General features: G+C 44.1%; 1 protein-coding gene across 3 annotated transcripts in view; it reads right to left on the bottom strand.

Moving 5' to 3' along the window:
* The window catches only part of LOC112230892 (collagen alpha-1(V) chain), a 127,192-nt gene that overhangs the window by 87,809 nt on the left and 17,805 nt on the right, over window positions 1–21,578 (bottom strand). For all 3 annotated transcript variants that reach the window (XM_042311160.1, XM_042311161.1, XM_042311162.1), the window contains exon 2: window positions 2,468–2,635. In XM_042311160.1, coding sequence (XP_042167094.1) covers window positions 2,468–2,635 — 168 coding nt within the window. The remainder of the gene's footprint in view (window positions 1–2,467; window positions 2,636–21,578) is intronic.

Below are 21,578 nucleotides of genomic sequence, written 5' to 3'. Positions count from 1 at the left end.
AGAAATTGGGCTTCTGTCTGGGTGACACAGTTTGACGGTTCTGCACTGTTTGACAACTTTCATAAATAAATAAATATGCCGGCCTAACCCAGAATACAATAGGAAGAGATGTTGGCTAGCTAGCACATCTCTCTGAGCGACAGTAACCAGGATGCACCAGAGTGAGAGAAAGAAAATATAAAACAGACTAAAAGAAAGTACAAAGTAATGAAAAAGCAGCAGTGAAAGAGAGAGAGAGGGTATAAGACAAAGAGAAAAAAAGAGGGGAGAAAGACGGGGAGAAAGCAAGGATAGAGAAAGAGAGGGCTGCTGTGGACCACAGAACAGTAAGCCAGAGCCACGTCAGCACAATAGAAGGGAAGGAAGAGTGGAACCCGCTCCTCCCTCCCCTCTGTCCGTCCCCCTCTGCCTCTCTCCATCCCGCCACCCCTTCCAGACCTAGGCATTTTTCCTGGAGTATGATTCCCACTGAATATGAGCTTGAGGTTTCCAAAATGGAAGAATTAGTATGCCTCTATGATGGTCTGCCCCTCTCTTCTTCTTTTGTTTCCCATTTTCTTCTTTTCTTTTTTCGTGTGTCTGAATTAGAAACAGAACGAGCTCCATCTTTATTCAATGCAGATGTGCACAGACGGAACAGACGTGAAGAAGATTGTAAAGAAAAATCGAGGGAGAGAGAGAGAGAGAGAGAGAGAGAGAGTCTGCGTGTGTTATGAGCTGAGGAGGCTGGTGGGAGGAGCTACAGGAGGCTGGTGGGAGGAGCTACAGGAGGTCGGGTTCATTGTAATGGCTGGAATGGCATAAAAGGAATGAAGTTAAACATGTGGTCTCCAGACGTTTGATGTGTTTGATACCGTTCCATTTATTCCATTCCAGCCATTACAATAAGCCCCCCCCCCACCAGCCTCCTCTGGTTCTGAGGTATGGTGTTATACAGAGCTGATCTTGGCCGTTGGAGTAGAAATATCAGCCACTCAACAATAGTCATAATCATTTCACTGTACTTGCGCACGTGACATTAAAACTTGAGACTTGTAAGGCCAACAGGCTTGAAAAAACCACAACCTGACAGGTCTATAGAGTTTGGCTAAAGTTCAATCCAAACACTCCACCAGAGCTGAGGCTTACTGAAGTGAATTATGGCGCATGAAGCACAGAGGGATCGTGGGAGAGGTGGCGGTGAGAGACTGTGAGAGACTTGAAACACGCATGGCGTGCGTGTTTCAAGTTGAAAGTTTTAATGTCGCACGCACAAGTACAGGGAAATGCCTTTCTTGCCAGCTCTAACCCCAACATTGCAGTGAATAATAACAATGTATTACTCAAAAAAAGCACAAGAGAAATACGAAGAAAAAATACACAACAAAGTAAGTAAGTAAGTAAGCATACTATATACAGAAAATATGTGTTTCTGAAAAGCAAAGAATATTGCAATTCCGAGACTCCCGTTGGTAGCGAATCCGCGATCGGAGGTCATCCATCTTATTATTAAGTGTCCACAAGGGGCCAGTAGAATGGAGGGAAGAGGTGGCCAGTTTTCCCTTCGCCTTAATCTCAACAGGATCCCCCCCCTCTCTTGCCTCCGTAACGCAAACATTTCCTCTTGGGAAGCCCGAAAAATTGGGTTGGAATTACAGAGAGCCCTGGGCAGATGAGTCGAAGTAGAAGCCCGAATTGGGGGAATAAACTGGCGATCTGATGTTCAAGAGTTCTTGGCGGTTGGAAGAAACAATAGCTGATACGTTACCTGAAAATAGACTCAAATTAAACGACACAATAATCACAAGACAGCAAAGTTAGGTCGGAGCTTGCATAACAGTGGCCATCCAGTACGGCGCCATCTTTGATATCTATGTGTGTGTGTGGGGTCTATGAGTGTGTCGGGGTCTATAGCGGTAGGTGAGTCTTCACATTTGGCCCACCCAATCTGCAGTGCTGTACACTATCATGTCATCATGACGCAACGGCCAATAAAACGGGTAGCTAGTTGGAAGGGGAACAGAGGCGTGTGAGGGGATGAGAGGAATGGCACAGGTGGGAGGAAAAGAGACAGGTCTTTTGGGAGTCTTACTGCAGTCAGGGACTCCCCAGCCAGGTTAGGACATTACACCAGTGTTTTACAGTAGTTTTTTTTTATTTTTTATTATTGACTAGGACCGAGTTCATCTGAGTCAACGCCCAAAGGTAGGGAAGAGGCCATGAGCAGCCAATAGGAACAGACTTAGTAAAGGAGAGGCCACGAGCAGCCAATAGGAACAAACTTAGCTAGGTAGTATCTTTGGCATCCCACTAACAAGCATGAGATGATATTTCAGTGAACAAGGTCATCTGTACATTGGGGTAGTAGAGGGACGGGACGATCGGAGGGGATAGTGAGGAAGACATGAAAGAAAGGAACAGGTAGCATTTCAGTTCAAAGGTCAAAGGAGATCAACTAATTAGTGAATGGTCATGGTCAGGTACTTACCAGGGTACAATTGTTTGGTGGGGGCGCTGAGCTGGGCTTCTTTAGATACTCTGTAGGCCACATCGGCTCCTTTTGTTGACTTCCTATGCGCGCAGAAACCTGTCGTTTTTGTAACGCCGTCAGGTAAACTGGGAAAATCTAAAATCTTCAAGAGGTCCGCTGGCTCCACTACAGAGGGAAAGAGGGAGAGACAGATTGTAGGTTGGACTCATATAAAGACACTCATTTCAAATTCAGACTCACATCTCTCAATAATCACAATAAAGTATACCACAGCACAAATCCATGCCACCCACAGCGTTAAAAGCCCCCCACAACAGGAGAGACTGTCAGTATCCATTCCAAGTAAACCAATTATTCAGGCTGTAGACAGCTAAACAGATCCTCCTTTCACTAGCCATTAGCTGGTACCTGCTTAAAGTATAGTGGGTGCACTCCAGACCCCTTCTTTCTATCCAGTCCCCTCTGTGTGTCCTACACTCTAACCACAGATCTAGGATCAGATTCATGTGCCCAATTTCCAAATCTTAACCATTAGGGTTTAAAAAATCTGTACTTGAATAAGGGATAAAGGCAACTTCTATGCCAATTGTGTGGATGCAATGACGCACTAGAGCCATGACAGAGTCCATCTCTCCATCCATTCATCCACCACACACTAAAGCTCCAGCTGTCTCCCGCTTCCTTCCCAAAAACATGCAATTAGCACACTCTCAGGCAGGGCCTAGGGGTTTCCTCCGGAGCACTGCAGGGGTAGTAAAGGTGCAGGAGCAGGAGCAGCACGGTTTTGTCAGGACAGGGTGTGACATTTTGGTTGAACCCGTGACCTTACGCATGCTGGCCAAAATAACCCCAACAAGCCAAGAACAAACAGCTGTGTCGGACAGATGCTACACTGTAAGAAATTAGGTGTTTCATCTACTTAATAAAATGAAGGCAACACATTTACACAACGTCATTGAGTAAATGTGATGTCCTATTGAGTAAAAAAAAACTTTGAACAAGTTGTTTGAATTTACACAAATAAAGTCCAGGGAATTAATTACTAGCCATAAAAATTTGACGGAATTCGAGATAATATGATTCAATATGAGTTGAAGTTAAACAATTATTTAGTAAACCCAAAATATAAGTGTTCCACAAACGTTTCATGTTAAACATTGTGCAATGTATTTGACCATTCCCAATTTGAACCCACTTTGTTGAGCACAGTGCCCAGTCCACCAGCAGTAACGGGGTCAAACAGCAAGCGCTACAGGGTGTTGCATTTGCCTCTGTCATTAAGAATAGTGGCGGTGGGAAGGGGTCGTCTCATCATTGAACATCAATGTGCTTGACGAGTTCGATAGCCTTTCGTCATGAGCCATTACACCTCTTGGTTACAACAAGCTGCTTAATACGAATATAGAAATCGACTTTTCTTTCTTCAAACATGCATACAACGTTATGTAAAATAATCATAAAGTAAGAAATTGTTGAATTACCCACAATCATCTAAAAACGAAGCCACATGGCAAGTTGTTGCAAGAACTTAAAATGATTAAGTACAGAGAAATCGGATCAAATGTTTAGTAAATGAAATCACTTCAAATACTTCCTTAAATATTTTGGTAGAATGAAATGAACAAATAATTAGTTTACAGCGTACTGAAGCTGCAATGGTCTCTGCCTCAAGGCTGCTGCCCAGAGCATGGAGCATAGGCCCAGTACTACTCAGAGCAGAGTCACACTGAAGGTCTGGAGACAGGAGAAGGGATGGGCCCATAAAGGGACCACATCAGGTCTAAGTGAGGGGTGCAGGGTGGTCAATACAAAATGGAGGTGATTTGAAGGTAGTAAAACAATAGAAGGAACCGTTCATTGCAAGGTTTTTAAGAACCAAAACAAAGACAAAAGCACGCATTCTCTGGCGCTGTGTTTGCGTTATTGTGTTCTGATGAACCCACTCCAGCAAGGCTGAGAAAAGCTCTCTTCAAATATTCACACACACACACACAGGTAAAAACAGGGAGGATCGGGTGTCCGGTCAGACAGGACCACAGACACTTAATCAGTCTGTTCAGAGCGGAGCTTTCAATAGCCCCGACCATCTGAGAGAGGATGGAAAGAATGGAGGGAGGGAAGCTCCACAACAGACTCCAGCTGGAGGTCATTACACAGGGCTCTCACATGCAGTACAGATCAATCAAAATAAACTGCTCCAGCTCTTAACAAAATTCCAGATTCAAACAGACTACAGATACACATGACCATCGATCACCGTCACCCTCCACAGCTGTAGGAGGAATCATTTCCTTCATAACTTCCACATCCTCTACCGCCGATGATATCATTGCATCACTGTCAGCTAGCTCCAGAAAGCTTTGAAAATGTGAGCTCTTACAATATCTGAATCTGGACAGGAATCTGACCCATATCACACGCAGCACGAACAATCATCCCACACACATACATGTAAACACACCTAACGACACTCACGGTAGATCAAAACGCAGACTGATACATACGGTATAAACACAGAAGGAGAGAGAGAGAGCTCTTTCATATGGGTGTGTGCTGATCACGAAGAGGAAAATAAGTGGGAATGGAGTCAGATGAAAGAATGCGAACTATGTGGTGATACCCTATCCAACTCTCTCCCTATCCAACTCTCTCTCGCTCTCTCTTTCTCTCCTGCCGTCCCTCAATTAAATTTCAATTCAAGGGGCTTTATTGGCATGGGAAACATATGGTTACATTGCCAAAGCAAGTGAAATAGATAATAAACAAACGTGAAATAAATAGTACATACATTTCAATTGTTGAATTATGTCTATATACAGTGTTGTAATGATGTGCAAATTGTTAAATTACAAAAGGGAAAATAAATAAACGTAAATAATGGTGTTTGTTCTTCACTGGTTGCCCTTTTCTTGCGGCAAAAGGTCACAAAACTTGCTGCTGTGATTTGCACACTGTGGTATTTCACCCAATACATATGGGAGTTTATCAAAATTGGATTTTGTTTTTGAATTCTTTGTGGGTCTGTGTAATCTGAGGGAAATATGTGTCTCTAATATGGTCATACATTTGGCAGGAGGTTAGGAAGGGTAGCTCAGTTTCCACCTCATTTGGTGGGCAGTGTGCACATAGTCTGTCTTCTCTTGAGAGCCAGGTCTGACTTCGGCGACCTTTCTCAATAGCAAGGCTATGCTCACTGAGTCTGTACCTAGTCAAAAATGTCCTTAATTTTGGGTCAGTCACAGTGGTCAGGTATTCTGCCACTGTGTACTCTCTGTTTAGGGCCAAATAGCAATCTAGTTTGCTCAGGTTTCTTTGTAAATATATTTGTAGAATTCTGCATGCAGAGTCTCAATTTGGTGTTTGTCCCATTTTGTGAATTCTTGGTTGGTGAAGACCAGACCTCACAACCATAAATGCAAGTGTTCTATAACTTTTTACCAGATCCTAATTCGTATGTTGAATTTTGTTCCTTTTGATGGCATAGAAGGCCCTTCTTGCCTTGTCTCTCAGATCGTCCATAGCTTTGTGGAAGTTACCTGTGGAATTTATATTTGTGGTCCTGGCAACTGGACCTTTTTTGGAACACCATTATTTTTGTCTTACTGACATTTACTGTCAGGTCCCAGGTCTGACAGAATCTGTGCAGAAGATCTAGGTGCTGCTGTAGGCCCTCTTTGTCTGGGGACAGAAGCACCAGATCATCAGCAAACAGAAGACATTTGGCTTCAAATTCTATCAGGGTGAGGCTGGGTGCCGCAGACTGTTCTAGTGCCCTCGCCAATTTGTTGATATATATGTTGAAGAGGGTGGGGCTTAAGCTGCATCCCTGTCTCACACCCCGGCCCTGTGGAAAGAAATGTGTGTCTTTCTTGCCAATTTATGTGATATATTTTTCCCCCAACACCAGTTTTTTTGAACTCAACAAAGCATGTGAAGACTTTTCCTTTGTTATGGTTTGTTTGTTTGTCAATTAGGGTGTGCAGGGTAAATATGTGGTCTGTCATGTGGTAAAAAGCCAATTTGACATTTGCTCAGTGCATTGTTTTCGCTGAGGAAACGTACAAGTCTGCTGTTAATGATAACGCAGAGGATTTTCCCAAGGTTGCTGTTGACCCATATCCCCCGGTAGTTATTGGGGTCAAATTTGTCTCCACTTTTGTGGATTGGGGTGATCAGTCCTTGGTTCCAAATATTAGGGAAGATGCCAGAGCTGAGGATGATGTTAAAGAGTTTAAGTATATACAATTGGAATGTGTGGTCTGTATATTTCATTTAGGATACCATCAACCCCACAGACCTTTTTGGGTTGGAGGGTTTGTATTTTGTCCTGTAGTTCATTCAATGTAATTGGAAAATCCAGTGGGTTCTGGTAGTCTTTAATAGTTGATTCAAATATATGTATTTCATCGTGTATATGTTTTTTTCTATTTGTTCTTTGTTATAGAGCCAAAAAGATTGGATAAGTGGTTTATCCATACATCTCCATTTTGGATAGATATGCCTTTGTGTTGTTGTTTGTTTAGAGTTTTCCAAGTGGTTATATTCTATGGATTCTTCAATTACATTCTTCTTTTTCTGTAGTGTATTTCTGTATTGTTTTAGTGATTCACCATAGTGAAGGCTTAGGTTTTCTGGGTCTCTATGTTTTGGGTTGGATAGGTTTCTCAATTTCTTTCTTAGGTTTTTTTCATTATTCATCAAACCATTTGTCATTGTTGTTCATTTTCTTAAGTTGTCTCTCTCCCTCATTATCCAAACCCTTCCCTTGTTTCCTCTATCATCTGGGGGGGGGCTGATTAGTGTCACACTTTTGCCTCAGCCCCAGCTAACACACCTGGCTCCAATAATCAACTAATCATGATCTACAGTTAAAAATGTAATTAGTTTAAATCAGGTGTGTTTGGTAGGGATGGGGGAAAGGTGTGACACCAATCAGGCTCCCCGAGGACTGGAATTACCCAGGCCAGATAGAGAATGACTATCACTGGCATTTCTGACTGACTGAAATGTGATAGCTTGTCTAAAAGACCTCTACTACAGTCTGATAGTTCCCCCCTGTCAAAATGAAGTGAAACATAAACTTACATCAACACTAGTCAAAAAAAATGTGTAAAACAAAACTATTTTGAGAGACAATACCTCTGAAATCCTATCCACATGAGTCTCCAGAGGACATACTGTATCTACAAGAATAGAATACTCTGTGAACGCATGAACCTGCTCTAACTTTTCTCTAGGGCAATTTGGGAATGCTGCCTGCCATTCTCATACTGCTCCCTGTCAATCCCATACCACCACACTGTTTATCTTCAACCTGCCAACAGCCCAGAGCCCGTCGGTCTCCCGGGAAACCCACAGCCACAAGGCCCATGGGAGGAGGCCGATATGGGCGGAGGTGGAGTGGGATGAAACCTCACGACAGCCACCACAGAAGAACACTGAGAGATTGCTAGGGCCACTGGGCATCACATCAAGACAGAACTGTCACACACATAGACACACATGCACTCACTCACATAGTTTACACATGTGCGCGCACACACCAATGCATAGTCTCTTTCTATAAGTGAAAAAAAATGTGAAACATAGAGTAGAAAGTTGTCTGAAACATAGCAAAATATGTCAATCTGACCACTCACACACTCCTCCGTTCATCATCATGAAACCCCACCTAACTCAATATCTTCAGGGCATCCCTCTCTCTCCTGATTACACAGTGGCTGAACACAGTGGCGTCTGTCTATAAACCCTCAAGTCTAACTTGATGTGAACAAAAATTACCGTCTGAAAACACCCAAACCCACTGAGCTCTCATAATAACAACAGGCTTTAGTTAAACACCCAAAAATCACTTAGGACCTTGTGTTAGGTATAGGGTAACCTTGAGGTAGGAACTTCTGTATGAGCTAGCTCCATCAAATCAATTAGGACCTTGTAGTAGGATGTACGTAGCAGAATACATTCAAATCCACTGAGTCACACTATGATGGCTATACTTTCTTCTAGCCAACGTTATGCCAGCGTGTTTTACAGTAATTAGTGTCTGGTGAATGTCGGGTGTCTTAGTCTGTCGTTTGTCTTCTAGCCATATCCTCCATTCCCCTCTCCTCCCTGTCTCTGTTAAGTCCTCAGACAGCCACCATTCATCCAGACTGACCCCACTGCCGATCCAGGGCTCCCCACATCCATATAAGGACATAATCCAACACACTTCCTGCTGCTAGGCGTCATGTGAATATGGTAGTCAAAGAGTTCAACTTTAGTTGACTTGCTGACGCTCAAAACCACTCCCCCCCCCCACACTGTTACCACAACTGAGCTAGGATAGCTATAGGTTCCTCTAGCCCAGCATCGGCACTACAACTTCATAGCGTTGTCTAGTCTAGTCTCCAATTACAAGATACTATCTGGGACAATACAGAGAAAACAAATCAGGCCAAAGTCTTTGACTCCTTTAAAAACCTGCTGTTTGTAAAAAAAATATGATGTTCTACAGCTTGGAAAATAAATAAATGTTACTCTGGATGACGACATAATGATGTTTGTTTCCGACATAGGGCTGTTTCCCTTAACAGGCTGTTTCCCTTAACAGGCTGTTTCCCTTAAAGGAGGTAAATTCGCTTTGCGTTTGGTTTCCTTGCCACGTAACTAACGAGTATCGCAATACTGGTTATCATCCCAGCCCTACAAGATACCAAATCAATAAATAACTGATATACTTATTAAAGGTCCCGTCCAACTCCACTCTGCAGTTCCAGAAGCCATAGCCATTTAACATTGTTATATCTACCCCTCCTGAACTTAGAAGCACATGTCTGTCTGTTAGGCTTAGCTAGGCAGGGTCAAGGTTGAAAATATTGTGGAGGGTTGGCTATCCTTTCACTCAATTTTAAAGGCAGGAGTGTGTCTACTCTACAGAGTAAATAACTACAATGAGCAAACAGCTAGTACAAGCCTCCATTAGCAATTGGGGAATTAGCTAACAGCTGCAGTTAGCTAACAGCTCTATACTTAGCAAACAGCCACAGCATTTCACACTGACAGCAGCAATTAGCTGATGACTGCAATTACTTTAGAGAAAAAGTGTGACTGGCTCCATTGGAGAGACCAACTAGCCATCGGACTACCTCAGTAGTAGCACTATGGTACCGTAGCATATAAGTCTAAGTCATTAAATAATGTCTGAAATGACACCCTATTCCCTACAGTATAGGGCACCACGAGTCACATAGGGCTCTGATCAAAAATAATGTAGGCTATATAGAAAATGGGGCGGGGATGATGCCAGTATCAAATCAAATCAAATTTTATTTGTCACATACACATGGTTAGCAGATGTTAATGCGAGTGTAGCGAAATGCTTGTGCTTCTAGTTCCGACAATGCAGTAATAACCAATGAGTAATCTAGCTAACAATTCCAAAACTACTACCTTATACACATAAGTGTAAAGGGATAAAGAATATGTACATAAAGATATATGAATGAGTGATGGTACAGAGCGGCATAGGCAAGATGCAGTAGATGGTATCGAGTACAGTATATACATATGAGATGAGTATGTAAACAAACTGGCATAGTTTAAAGTGGCTAGTGATACATGTATTACATAAAGATGCAGTAGATGATATAGAGTACAGTATATACGTATACATATGAGATAAATAATGTAGGGTATGTAAACATTATATTAAGTAGCATTGTTTAAAGTGGCTAGTGATATATTTTATCACAATACTCGTTAGTATAGACTATGGGGCAACTATGGGGCAAAACAGACTGGGTTGGCTTAGATTGTTGACAACATGTCAAACATATTTAGTCTCCAGTGTTTATTCAAAATATAAATACACTTGCGGAATGAGCACTTTTTTCTCAAATGCATTGCTACAGTTGTTGGTTACCTAGCTAGTGAATTGTAGCCATATTACCATAGACGTGACATCAGTCACAACAACTCAAAACAAGACATGCTATAAAGAACAAGATAAAACTAGCTGAAATGAGCCACCTACGATTCCCCACACGGCAGCTCATTGTCATAGTTGCTAGCTATCTGGCCATCCAGTATCACAACAACACAGAGACTTCCGCCCCACTGAAGCATGCGCATCGTTTTCATAAGGTTGTCAGCTAACCCGGTGTATCACGGCAGGGAAAGAAAACGGAAAACTTGTTTGGGAAAACAGATCTTATGTTGGAAACAAACATCAATATAGTGTCATCCAGAGTCCCATTAATTTATTCTCCAAGCTGTAGCACACAATATTTTACTTACAGCAGATTTTTAAAGGACAGTTTGGTCTGCTTCGTGTTCAAATTTTTGCCATGGGAAAAAAATATTGCGATACTGGTATGGCCGCAGCCCTAATTGAAGACAGGGTATCATTTCAGATTTAGGCTACCCAACATAGCTGTGGCATATCATGTGAACTATAGTCATGATGTAAAAGAAGACATTGTTGCGTAAGTCATCGAGCAGTGCTTGGAGATGAAAATGAGGAGGAAGGGGAGGAGGAAGTTTGGTTGTGATCAGCCAGACGACGCTAACCATGTCATGACCCCTGCGGAGGCCTGTTGGTTTTGCTAATCCTCTCTGACACAAACTAATCTGATACAAATCAGCAGCTTTTGGGGAGGAAGCCATGGTTATCAGGATACCCTCTCTCTTTCCCCTCCACCCGTAATCTCCCCTTTTCCTCTCCCTCTATCCGGCCGTCTACTCCTTTCACAAATCTCTCCTCGTCTTTTCTTAATTTCCTCTCCTTCCTGATGTTTATTTTCTGCCTTGCTCTGATGCCCCGATGAGTCCCTGTGATAGAGGTATTCTCATCATTACATTGTGGTAAGGCAGGATGGGGTGTCCTACCCTCCAACCACTACTGGGAGGGGGAGAGGGGCAATTAGCTGCTTACTGGACAGGAGGGAAAGGTGGGTGACTTAACTTCTCCTTCTGTCCAGAGAGTAAAAACCCTACATACAGAAACATGTTTTTTTTTTCAGTAGGCAGAAATGTTAGTTCCACTGACACAAGCACTGTCTGCTAAAACAGCTGGTATGGTGAAACATGTAATGTGCCCTGCTCCTGCCTGGGTCTGATCAGTCAAACCTGTGTCTTGTACAGGAATGTGGTGCACATTGAGGAATCGGTTCTCGTTGATCTAATTGATGACAAGCAATGGCTAAAATAGCTTAACCTTTATGACTTTAAATGAAAGGAATAGAAGTTTTTCCTCACATCTGTCCCATACGTCTGTGCACATGTCTTCTATGTGCAGATGTGTGTTTAGGCCAATTCAACAGCAGTGGAAAAAACTCATGTTCGGCAACCACACACACACACAAACTCCGGTCACGCTTGCCTCACCTTCCTCCGACCCTCCTGAGGTAGCAGTAAACTACACCCAACACACAGGTATGGCTGTCAATCACACCTCATTAAGCTGAAGTGTTTGTCTACTTAGCGTGACGGCTCGCACGAGGGAGCAACACGATGGACCCCCAACTGAAGCTAGGGCCAGAGCGTTTCCCTTGGTAAACACAGGCTGACCGCAGCCCACACCTCCCAGAGAGGAGAGAGAGAGAGGTGCTGTTTGTGTGTGAAAATGACTGGGGCTGGGGCAGGGTCCAGGGATGTCTTACTCTGCGACCAAAGAACTCGATAGAGCTGTCATTATTCAATATGCTCTTAAACAAATGAGGTGAATAGAGAATGTAATAATGCTCTGTCACCACCATCACAACCACAGCAAGTTGGATGCAGAATGGCTTTGCAACCATCAAACCGACCACTGGGTCATGGCTACAGTTGCCACAAAGAAACACCACAGAGTAGGGCAGTCTGGAACACAGCAGGGAAAAGAGCTAACTGACACACTATGACTGTAAGGGTCCAGGTGACACACACCTGTAGCCTTACAGTCATAGTCCAATTCAACTGCCCTTTCCTCACGGTCATCACAGATCAAAACAAGAGCCTGACTGTTTCACATGGTAGCGCTGAGCGCTTATTGCTTTTGGAGGTTGGTTTGATTCCGATTTCATTTATTTATTTATTTTTACATTAAATGCGCTATGCATTATGTGGGTTGAATGCTGTAACGACACAGAATAAAACAATGAATGAAAGTCCCACGATGGTAGTGATTGCCCAATTACTCGCTTATTAACAATCATCACATTACTTTACTTTAATTAACTATTTCAGTTGTTGTGTAAAACATTTGTTTAATTTGACGACTTTATTATTTAATTTCAAGTCATCATCTCATCTCCATGTATTTTCTGGTAGAGATACCTATGAAGCAATTGCTCTCTATAGCGCTCAAATGATGCATTCCTCTGTCTCCTCTCTCTCCGTGTCTGCCCTACACTAACCTAACATAGCAGGTGTAAAAGAAATACACAGGCCAGCCGGGTCAAATGTTGTAGTTAATTAACACGTTTGCTGCGCTGAACTATGTAGAATATTGGCGTGTTGGAAACTACAACTCCCTACGACATCACACAGTTCAGGCTTGATCTGATTTATCTCTACAGAAACTGCAATGTGCGCATTGAGCAGGAGAGAGAAAAAACGACTTGAATGGAATTCAAATAATTGAACCTAAGTTGGTCAATTAGTTGTTTAAAAAACGAAAAATAACCGACATTTCAGTGAATCGCTCACTACTACATAGGTTCAGTAAGCTAAGTAGAAAACTGCCGAGACTCCTGATCAGACCCTTATGGTACAGCACCATCTGTTGAAGAGGCAGTACGATATCAAAGGGATGTGACTGAGGCAACTACCCTCTCTCCCTTTCTCCTCTCTTCCCCTATCTCCCCCTTTCTTCCCTCTCCCTCTCTCCTCCTCTCCCCCTGTCCTTTTACTGTGTCTTCAGTTCCCAAAGGCTGATATTGAACTCATTGCTGGGTGCTGTCTGTCCATCTACTCACACTCTCTTATTAGTCACTTCAAAGAAACCCTTCATGGTACTGTATAAGTAGCGTGTGTGAAGAGACCATTTTTGTTGGACATTTTGATAGATCTGTTTTGCCAGACATGGGCTGGCTTAGGGAGGTACCCTAGCAGCACTGCAAGGGATAATTAACTCATCAAATAACTGCAAGTGAAAATGAATTAACATGAGAGAAATAAAACATCAAATTTCTTCACACTGAGAAGAGGGAAGAGGGCTTGGTGTGGTTGACAACCCTTCTCGGCTCCCTCGCTCTCTCCCTCCTTCTCTTGGCCTCCCTTCCTTGATCTCTTTATTTCTCTGTTTCTTTCTTTCTCTGATTTCTGCTGGGCGCTCCTCGTTTCACCACATCTCCACACAAACACACACACACACATGCAACGACCCCCCCCCACCACACACACATCAAAGTCCATTCAGAGTGACTCTAGTCCATTCAATGTGGACCGTCTCATTCCCTGCTGGGGGAGCAGGCCAGGCAGCAGGCAACAGGTCCAGTAAATCAGGGTGAGTTCTCTACAGAGCGGGAATCAGGATTAACATTCTTCTTTCTTGCACGGGTAACGTCCCAAACAGCACCCTGTTCCATAAATAGTGCACTACTTTTGACCTGATGGCCCTATGAGCCCTGCTCAAAAGTAGTGCACTAAATAGGGAATAGGGTACCACATAGGACGAAGCCACGTTCTCCCCTCCCTTCTCCTGCAGGCTGGTTGAACCAGGCTGCAGGCAGTGAGGCACATGCTTGACCTCGCACTGAGGACAAAGAGCAATTAGCAGCAGCGTGGAGTCTTTCTCTGTGTCTGACCCTCCGTCCACCCGCATCTCTGTCCGTCAGTCTGCCCGCCGCCTAGAAACCAGGGCAGCGAAAACAACCAGGGCAGAGTGGGAAACTGAACTTCCCCCTCCTACAGCGCAGCATCCTAGATGGGGAAGAACGGCGGGCGGGCGGGCGGATGGGCGGGGGCTATTTGGATATCAACTCCTATCCGACTCTTATCAAACTGTTACCCAACTGGGACGGATGCCAGTAGTGTAGATCTAGACATGTAGATCTAGACACTGAGCCTTATAAGGGAAAAGGACTGATTTGACACATAGTACATCAGGATATTTTGACTTGTGTTTAATTAACCCTCAAAACACAGACACACACGTACAAACATGCAAAAACACACGCGTGCGCAAACACACACACATAAGCATAAAAAAAACACTCAGCTGCCCTCCCGACTGACAGGTAGTGATCAGCAGTGACCTGAGGGTGTTGGCTTGGTAATCATATGACTCGCGCCTAAGATTAGCCTGCGGTCATTACATCCACTACATAACACCCATTACAGCCGTCTACATAGACACACTGACAGGACACACACGCACGCACATACGCCCGCATACACTCAAGCTTACACTCACACACACACACGCGCATGTGCACACACACACTAATATCAGCTACATTACACCCATTACGGCCCACCACATAGACCCAATGACAGGCTCACACTCTCTCACCCCTGCTCACACACACTAACGTCAGCTACATTGAACCCATTGTGCATTACAGCAGTCTGCCTAATTTGACTGACCATTTGCGTACCTCTGAACCGATCCCTGTTGTGTTAGCTACCCTCTCCCTCGCTTTCTGTCTCTGTTTCTTTGTTTCAATTCAATGTTTCTGTCTCTCTCTCTCTCTCTCGCTCACACACACACACACACACACACACACCCACACGCTCACCAAAACAATTTTAACATGAAACAGAAACACGCATAACATAAACAAGGCAACGGTAAACATGTCATCCCCCACGAATGATGGAGCTTCCCACCCCCCTTGGGCCAATTGAGATATCATGTGTGACTAACACATTTCAGTTATCGTCTGTGACCACAGACTATTCATAATATTGACCAGAATTTCACCTTTATTTAGCCATGTAGGCTAGTTGAGAACAAGTTCTCATTTGCAACTGCGACCTGGCCAAGATAAAGCGTAGCAATTCGACACATACAACAACACAGAGTTACACATAGAATAAACATAACATACAGTCAATAATACAGTAGAACAAAAGAAAACAAAAAGTCTATATACAGTGAGTGCAAATGAGGTAAGTTAAGGATATAAATAGTAATTACAATATAGCAATTAAACACTGGAATGGTAGATTGGCAGAAGATGAATGTGCAGGTAGAGATACTGGGGTGCAAAGGAGCAAAATAAATAAATAAATACCAGTATGGGGATGAGGTAGGTAGATAGATGGGCTGTTTACAGATAGGCTAAGTACAGGTGCAGTGATCTGTAAACTGCTCTGACAGCTGGTGCTTAAAGCTAGTGAGGGAGATGTGAGTCTCCAGCTTCAGAGATTTTTGCAATTCGTTCCAGTCATGGGCAGCAGAGAACTGGAAGGAAAGACGACCAAAGGAGGAATTGGCTTTGGGGGTGACCAGTGAGATACCTACTGGAGCGCGTGCTACGAGTGGGTGCTGCTATGGTGACCAGTGAGCTGAGATAAGGCGTGGCTTTACCTAGCAGAGACTTGAAGATAACCTGTAGCCAGTGGGTTTGGCGACGAGTATGAAGCGAGGGCCAACCAACGAGAGCGTACAGGTCGCAATGGTGGGTAGTGTATGGGGCTTTGGTGACAAAACGGATGGCACTGTGATAGACTGCATCCAGTTTGTTGAGTAGAGTGTTGGAGGCTATTTTATAGATGACATCACTGAAGTCGAGGATCGGTAGGATGGTCAGTTTATGGGTATGTTTAGCAGCATGAGTGAAGGATGCTTTGTTGCGATATAGGAAGCCGATTCTAGATTTAATTTTGGATTGGAGATGCTTAATGTGAGTCTGGAAGGAGAGTTTACAGTCTAACCAGACACCTAGGTATTTGTAGTTGTCCACATATTCTAAGTCAGAGCCGTCCAGAGTAGTGATGCTGGACGGGCGAGCAGGTGCGGGCAGCGATCGATTGAAAAGCATGCATTTAGTTTTACTTGCGTTTAAGAGCAGTTGGAGTCCACGGAAGGAGAGTTGTATGGCATTGAAGCGCGTCTGGAGGTTAGTTGACACAGTGTCCAAGGAGGGGCCAGAAGTATACAGAATGGTGTCGTCTGCGTAGAGGTGGATCAGAGAATCACCAGCAGCAAGAGCAACATCATTGATGTATACAGAAAAGAGAGTCGGCCCGAGAATTGAACCCTGTGGCACACCCATAGAGACTGTCAGAGGTCCAGACAACAGGCTCTCCGATTTGACACACTGAACTCTATCAGAGAAGTAGTTGGTAAACCAGGCGAGGCAATCATCTGAGAAACCAAGGCTGTTGAGTCTGCCAATAAGAATGTTGTGATTGACAGAGTCGAAAGCCTTGGCCAGGTCGATGAATACGGCTGCACAGTAATGTCTCTTGGCGGTTATGATGTCGTTTAGAACCTTGAGCGTGACTGAGGTGCACCCATGACCAGCTCTGAAACCAGATTGCATAGCTAGCGGAGAAGGTATGGTGGGATTCGAAATGGTCAGTAATCTGTTTGTGAACTTGGCTTTCAAAGACCTTAGAAAGACAAGGTAGGATAGATATAGGTCTGAAGCAGTTTGGGTCTAGAGTGTCACCTCCTTTGAAGAGGGTGATGACCGCGGCAGCTTTCCAATCTTTGGGAATCTCAGACGATACGAAAGAGAGGTTGAACAGGCTAGTAATAGGGGTTGCAACCATTTCGGCAGATCATTTTAGAAAGAGAGGGTCCAGATTGTCTAGCCCGGCTGATTTGTAGGTGTCCAGATTTTGTAGCTCTTTCAGAACATTGGCTATCTGGATTTGGGTAAAGGAGAAATGGTGGGGGCTTTGGCGGGTTCCTGTGGAGGGTGCCGGTCTGTTAACCGGGCTAGGGGTAGCGATGTGGAAAGCATGGCCAGCCGTAGAGAAATGCTTATTGAAATTCTCAATTATAGCGGATTTATCGGTGGTGACAATGTTTCCTAGCCTCAGAGCAGTGGGCAGCTGGGAGGAGGTGCTCTTATTCTCCATGGACTTTACAGTGTCCCAGAACTTTTTGTAGTTAGTACTACAGGATGCAAATTTCTGTTTGAAAAAGCTTGCCTTAGCTTTTCTAACTGCCTGTGTATATTTGTTCCTAACTTCCCTGAAAAGTTGCATATCACGGGGGTTATTCGATGCTAATGCAGAACGCCACAGGATGTTTTTGTGCTGGTCAAGGGCAGACAGGTCTGGCGTGAACCAAGGACTATATCTATTCCTAGTTCTACATTTTTTTAGAGGGGCATGCTTATTTAAGATGGTGAGGATTCACTTTTAAAGAATAGCCAGGCATCCTCTACTGACGGGATGAGGTCAATGTCATTCCAGGATACCCCGGCCAGGTCGATTAGAAAGGCCTGCTCGCAGAAGTGTTTCAGGGAGCGTTTGACAGTGATGAGGGGTGGTCGTTTGGTCGCAGACCCATTACGGGGTCTAAGTAAGTGGCTGAATTAATATGGTCACCGGGCAACTTATTCCTATAGGGAATAACTCCAGCTAGCTCCCAATCACACTTTGAATAACAGGAAACACCAGACAAGATAAAGAACGAAGGGAATGCAGACAAAGATTCTCCAGTCACACGCACGCATGCACACACACTCACACACACACACACACACACACACACGCACACACACTCACACACACACACACACACACACACACACACACACACAGAGACAAAAACACACTCTTGTTCACACTCTTCACACACACTCGCACACTCGACATGAACTGAGTTGAGTGTATCTTTAGAATGACCAACCAAGCAGAACAGTTAGTTTACAACAGTAGACAGCAACAATCTGTATAAACACAGCCTTGCTTAAATGTAAACAAATCTAAATATTCCTGTAGCACCCATACTTAATTACAACATAAACGTATAAACACAAATATCAGGACACCACAATGATAAATATTTGTGTCTATAGATACAGTGCATAAAACAGCTGTTTGTTCACTTCAAAATGCACACAGGTAGACACAATGACACTAAGCCAGGAGTAGCTCCAGCTAGAGGAGTGTGTTTGAGCGTGTGTGCCCATCTGCCTGCATGTGTGTGCTCAATTCACCACGTGCGTGTGTGTGTGTGTGTGTGTGTGTGTGTGTGTGTGTGTGTGTGTGTGTGTGTGTGTGTGTGTGTGTGCGTGCGTGCGAGCGCTTGCCTGTGCTTCTCGGTCTACTCTGCTGGGGCTTTAGCCCTGACCTTATTGCTTTAGCAGAGGGAATACCAGATGGTTTACTTCATCGTCTCCACAGCAAGCGCTGAGCGGCTCAGAGTCTCAGACCAGAGAGAGATAAATCAGTGTCTGCCGGGACCCCCCCCTCCCCTCCCCTCCCCCTCTGCTCCCCTCCTCAGTAGCAGACTAAGATGGAAAATCTGACTCAGCCTTGCTGCTCAGTCTTTAACTCTCAGTTTACAGTGAGACTGGCTGCAAAGAAATGGCACTCTTGAGAGACGAAGGCATTCTCTCTCTCTTTCTCTCTCTCTCTCTCTCTCTCTCTCTCTCTTTCTGCCATCACCTTCTGTAGCTCCCTCTTAGGACGTCTGGCCTTACTTGTCATTCCCTCGTCTTTTCTTTTCTTTCTCTCCTCACTATTATTCCTCCATGCTCTCTCCCCCTTCCCTCTACCTCTCGATTCTCGCTGTCTTTTCTCTCCGTGCATCTCTTTCTCTACCACTCTCTCAGTCCCTCTTATCTCTCTTTCTGTCTCTCTTTCACTTACTCTCTCTCTCTCTCTCTCTCTCTCTCTCTCTCTCTCTCTCTCTCTCTCTCTCTCTCTCTCTCTCTCTCTCTCTCCCTCTCTCTCTCTCTCTCTCTCTCTCTCTCTCTCTCTCTCTCTCTCTCTCTCCTCTCTCTCTCTCTCTCATTTCTCATTTCTCACCGCTCCCTGGGGCCCCCTTGCCTCCTCTGTCTCTCTCGCTGCTGATCTCTTTCTGAGGACCGAGGGTTGACTGCTGGGTGACTAACAACAAAATAAGACGGCGCTCGAAATTCCAGAACAAACCTTCTCTCCCAACATCAATTTGGACAGACATGAACAAGACGAACAACGAGCAGAAACAAAATAAGCTAAAGTGCAATAATCCTAACAGGGTAAAACTAACAAAAGACATAACATACACACACATAAACACACACGGCAGAACAGACAGTACTTTCCAATGCTATCAGACTTCTAGATCTCAACAGTCTGGCTGTTGCTATAGTGACCCACTTTGAAACAATTATGTGAATTGCTTGGACTTTTCTTGAGGAAATGATGAATCGAACCTGAGCTGTTTCCTTTCAAATGCAGGAACGAGTAGAAAGTAAAATGCCTACCTTTATTCACAGACACAAAACCACAATTCCATGTCATCATCAGGGAACTCAATGACCCAGAAATTTTTGACAGAAAGCACTGTCACTGAGCCAATGATACATACGTTCTAACAGGCTTTGTGGCCTACTTATCCAAAGTCATAGATCAATATTCAACATGACACCCAAAATTATAACAAAACTACTCATGAAATTACATTTCAAGCCAGTGCCTTAGAAATGTGGAAAACTATATCTAAAGATTACAAAATGTATTGAAAAAAATACATTTCAGTGCCACATCTGACGAGCATCTATCTTAGTCCTGTATTGAAGCTTTGCCTGTTCCATGGTTCATCGGAGGGCGTAGTGGGATTTCTCATAAGCGTCCAGTTTAGTGTCCTGCTCCTTGAAAGCAGCAGCTCTAGTCTTTAGCTCAGTGCGGATGTTGCCTGTAATCCATGGCTTCTGGTTGGGATATGTACGTACGGTCACTGTGGGGACAACGTCATCGATGGACTTATTAATGAAGTCAGTCACTGATGTTGTAAACTCCTCAATGCCATTGGATGAATCCCGGAACATATTCCAGTCTGTGTTAGCGAAACAGCCCCGTAGTTTAGCATCCACTTCATTGGATGACTTCCGTATTGAGCGCATTGCTAGTACTTCCTGTTTGAGTTTTTGCTTGTAAGCAGGAATCAGTAGGATAGAGTTATGGTCCCAATTTGCCAAACAGAGGACGGAAGGGTAGATCTTTGTATGCGTCTCTGTGTGTGGAGTAAAGGTGATCTAGAGGTTTTTTTCCCTCTAGTTGCACAGGTGTCAGACATGCTGGTAGAAATGAGGTAAAACGGATTTCAGTTGTCACCGGCCATTAGAAGCGTCACCTCTGGATATGCATTTTCTTATGGCCGTATACAGCTCGTTGAGTGTGGTCTTAGTGTCAGCATCAGTTTGTGGTGGTAAATATACAGCTATGAAAAATACAGATGAAAACTCTCTTGGTAAATAGTATTGTCTACAGCAGGGGTACTCAACTCTTACCCTATGACAGGGATAGGCAACTCTGGTCCTGGAGTTCTGCAGGTGCTTCTTTTTTTATCATTTAACTGACCTGGAAGACCAGGTGTTTTGAATTTAGGCAATCACCAAAATGATTAATTAACTACGTTTCTTAGTGTGCCTGCGGCACTCCAGGAACAGGGTTGCCAATTTCTTCCCTACGAGGTCCGGGAACCTGCAGGTTTTCTGTTCTACCTGATAATTAATTACACACACCTGGTGTCCCAGGTCTAAATCAATCCCTGATTAGAGGGGAACAACAACAACAAAAAGTTGTTGAACTGGCAGCTTATCATGACGTACTCTAACTCAGGTGAGCAGAACCTTGAGACTTCCTCAATATTAGAGATTGCGCACCAGCTGTTGTTAATAAAGAGACACAAACCACCCCCTGCCCCGCCCGGCCCCGTCTGACCGGACTCTGCCGTTCTGTACTACCTATGCATAGAAAAAACAGTTAGATGTACATTATCCATGTCTTGTTCAGCCATGACTCCGAGAAGCATGTTATATTACAGTTGTTAATGTCTGGTTGATAGGATAGTCTCAAACAGAGCTTGTCCAGTTTATTCTCCAGCAATTGCACACTAGTCAATAGAACAGAGGGAAGAGGCCATTTATTCCTTCACTGCCTTAGTCTCATCAGGGTGCCCGCGCGCCAGCCTCTATTAGCGCCGTCATCTTCTTTGAGTGTCGTGGATTAGGGCCATAATCAATATGTCTTT

Source organism: Oncorhynchus tshawytscha, linkage group LG33, assembly GCF_018296145.1.
Source record: "Oncorhynchus tshawytscha isolate Ot180627B linkage group LG33, Otsh_v2.0, whole genome shotgun sequence".
NCBI lineage: Eukaryota > Metazoa > Chordata > Actinopteri > Salmoniformes > Salmonidae > Oncorhynchus > Oncorhynchus tshawytscha.
This window is presented reverse-complemented; position numbering and strand designations above follow the sequence as displayed.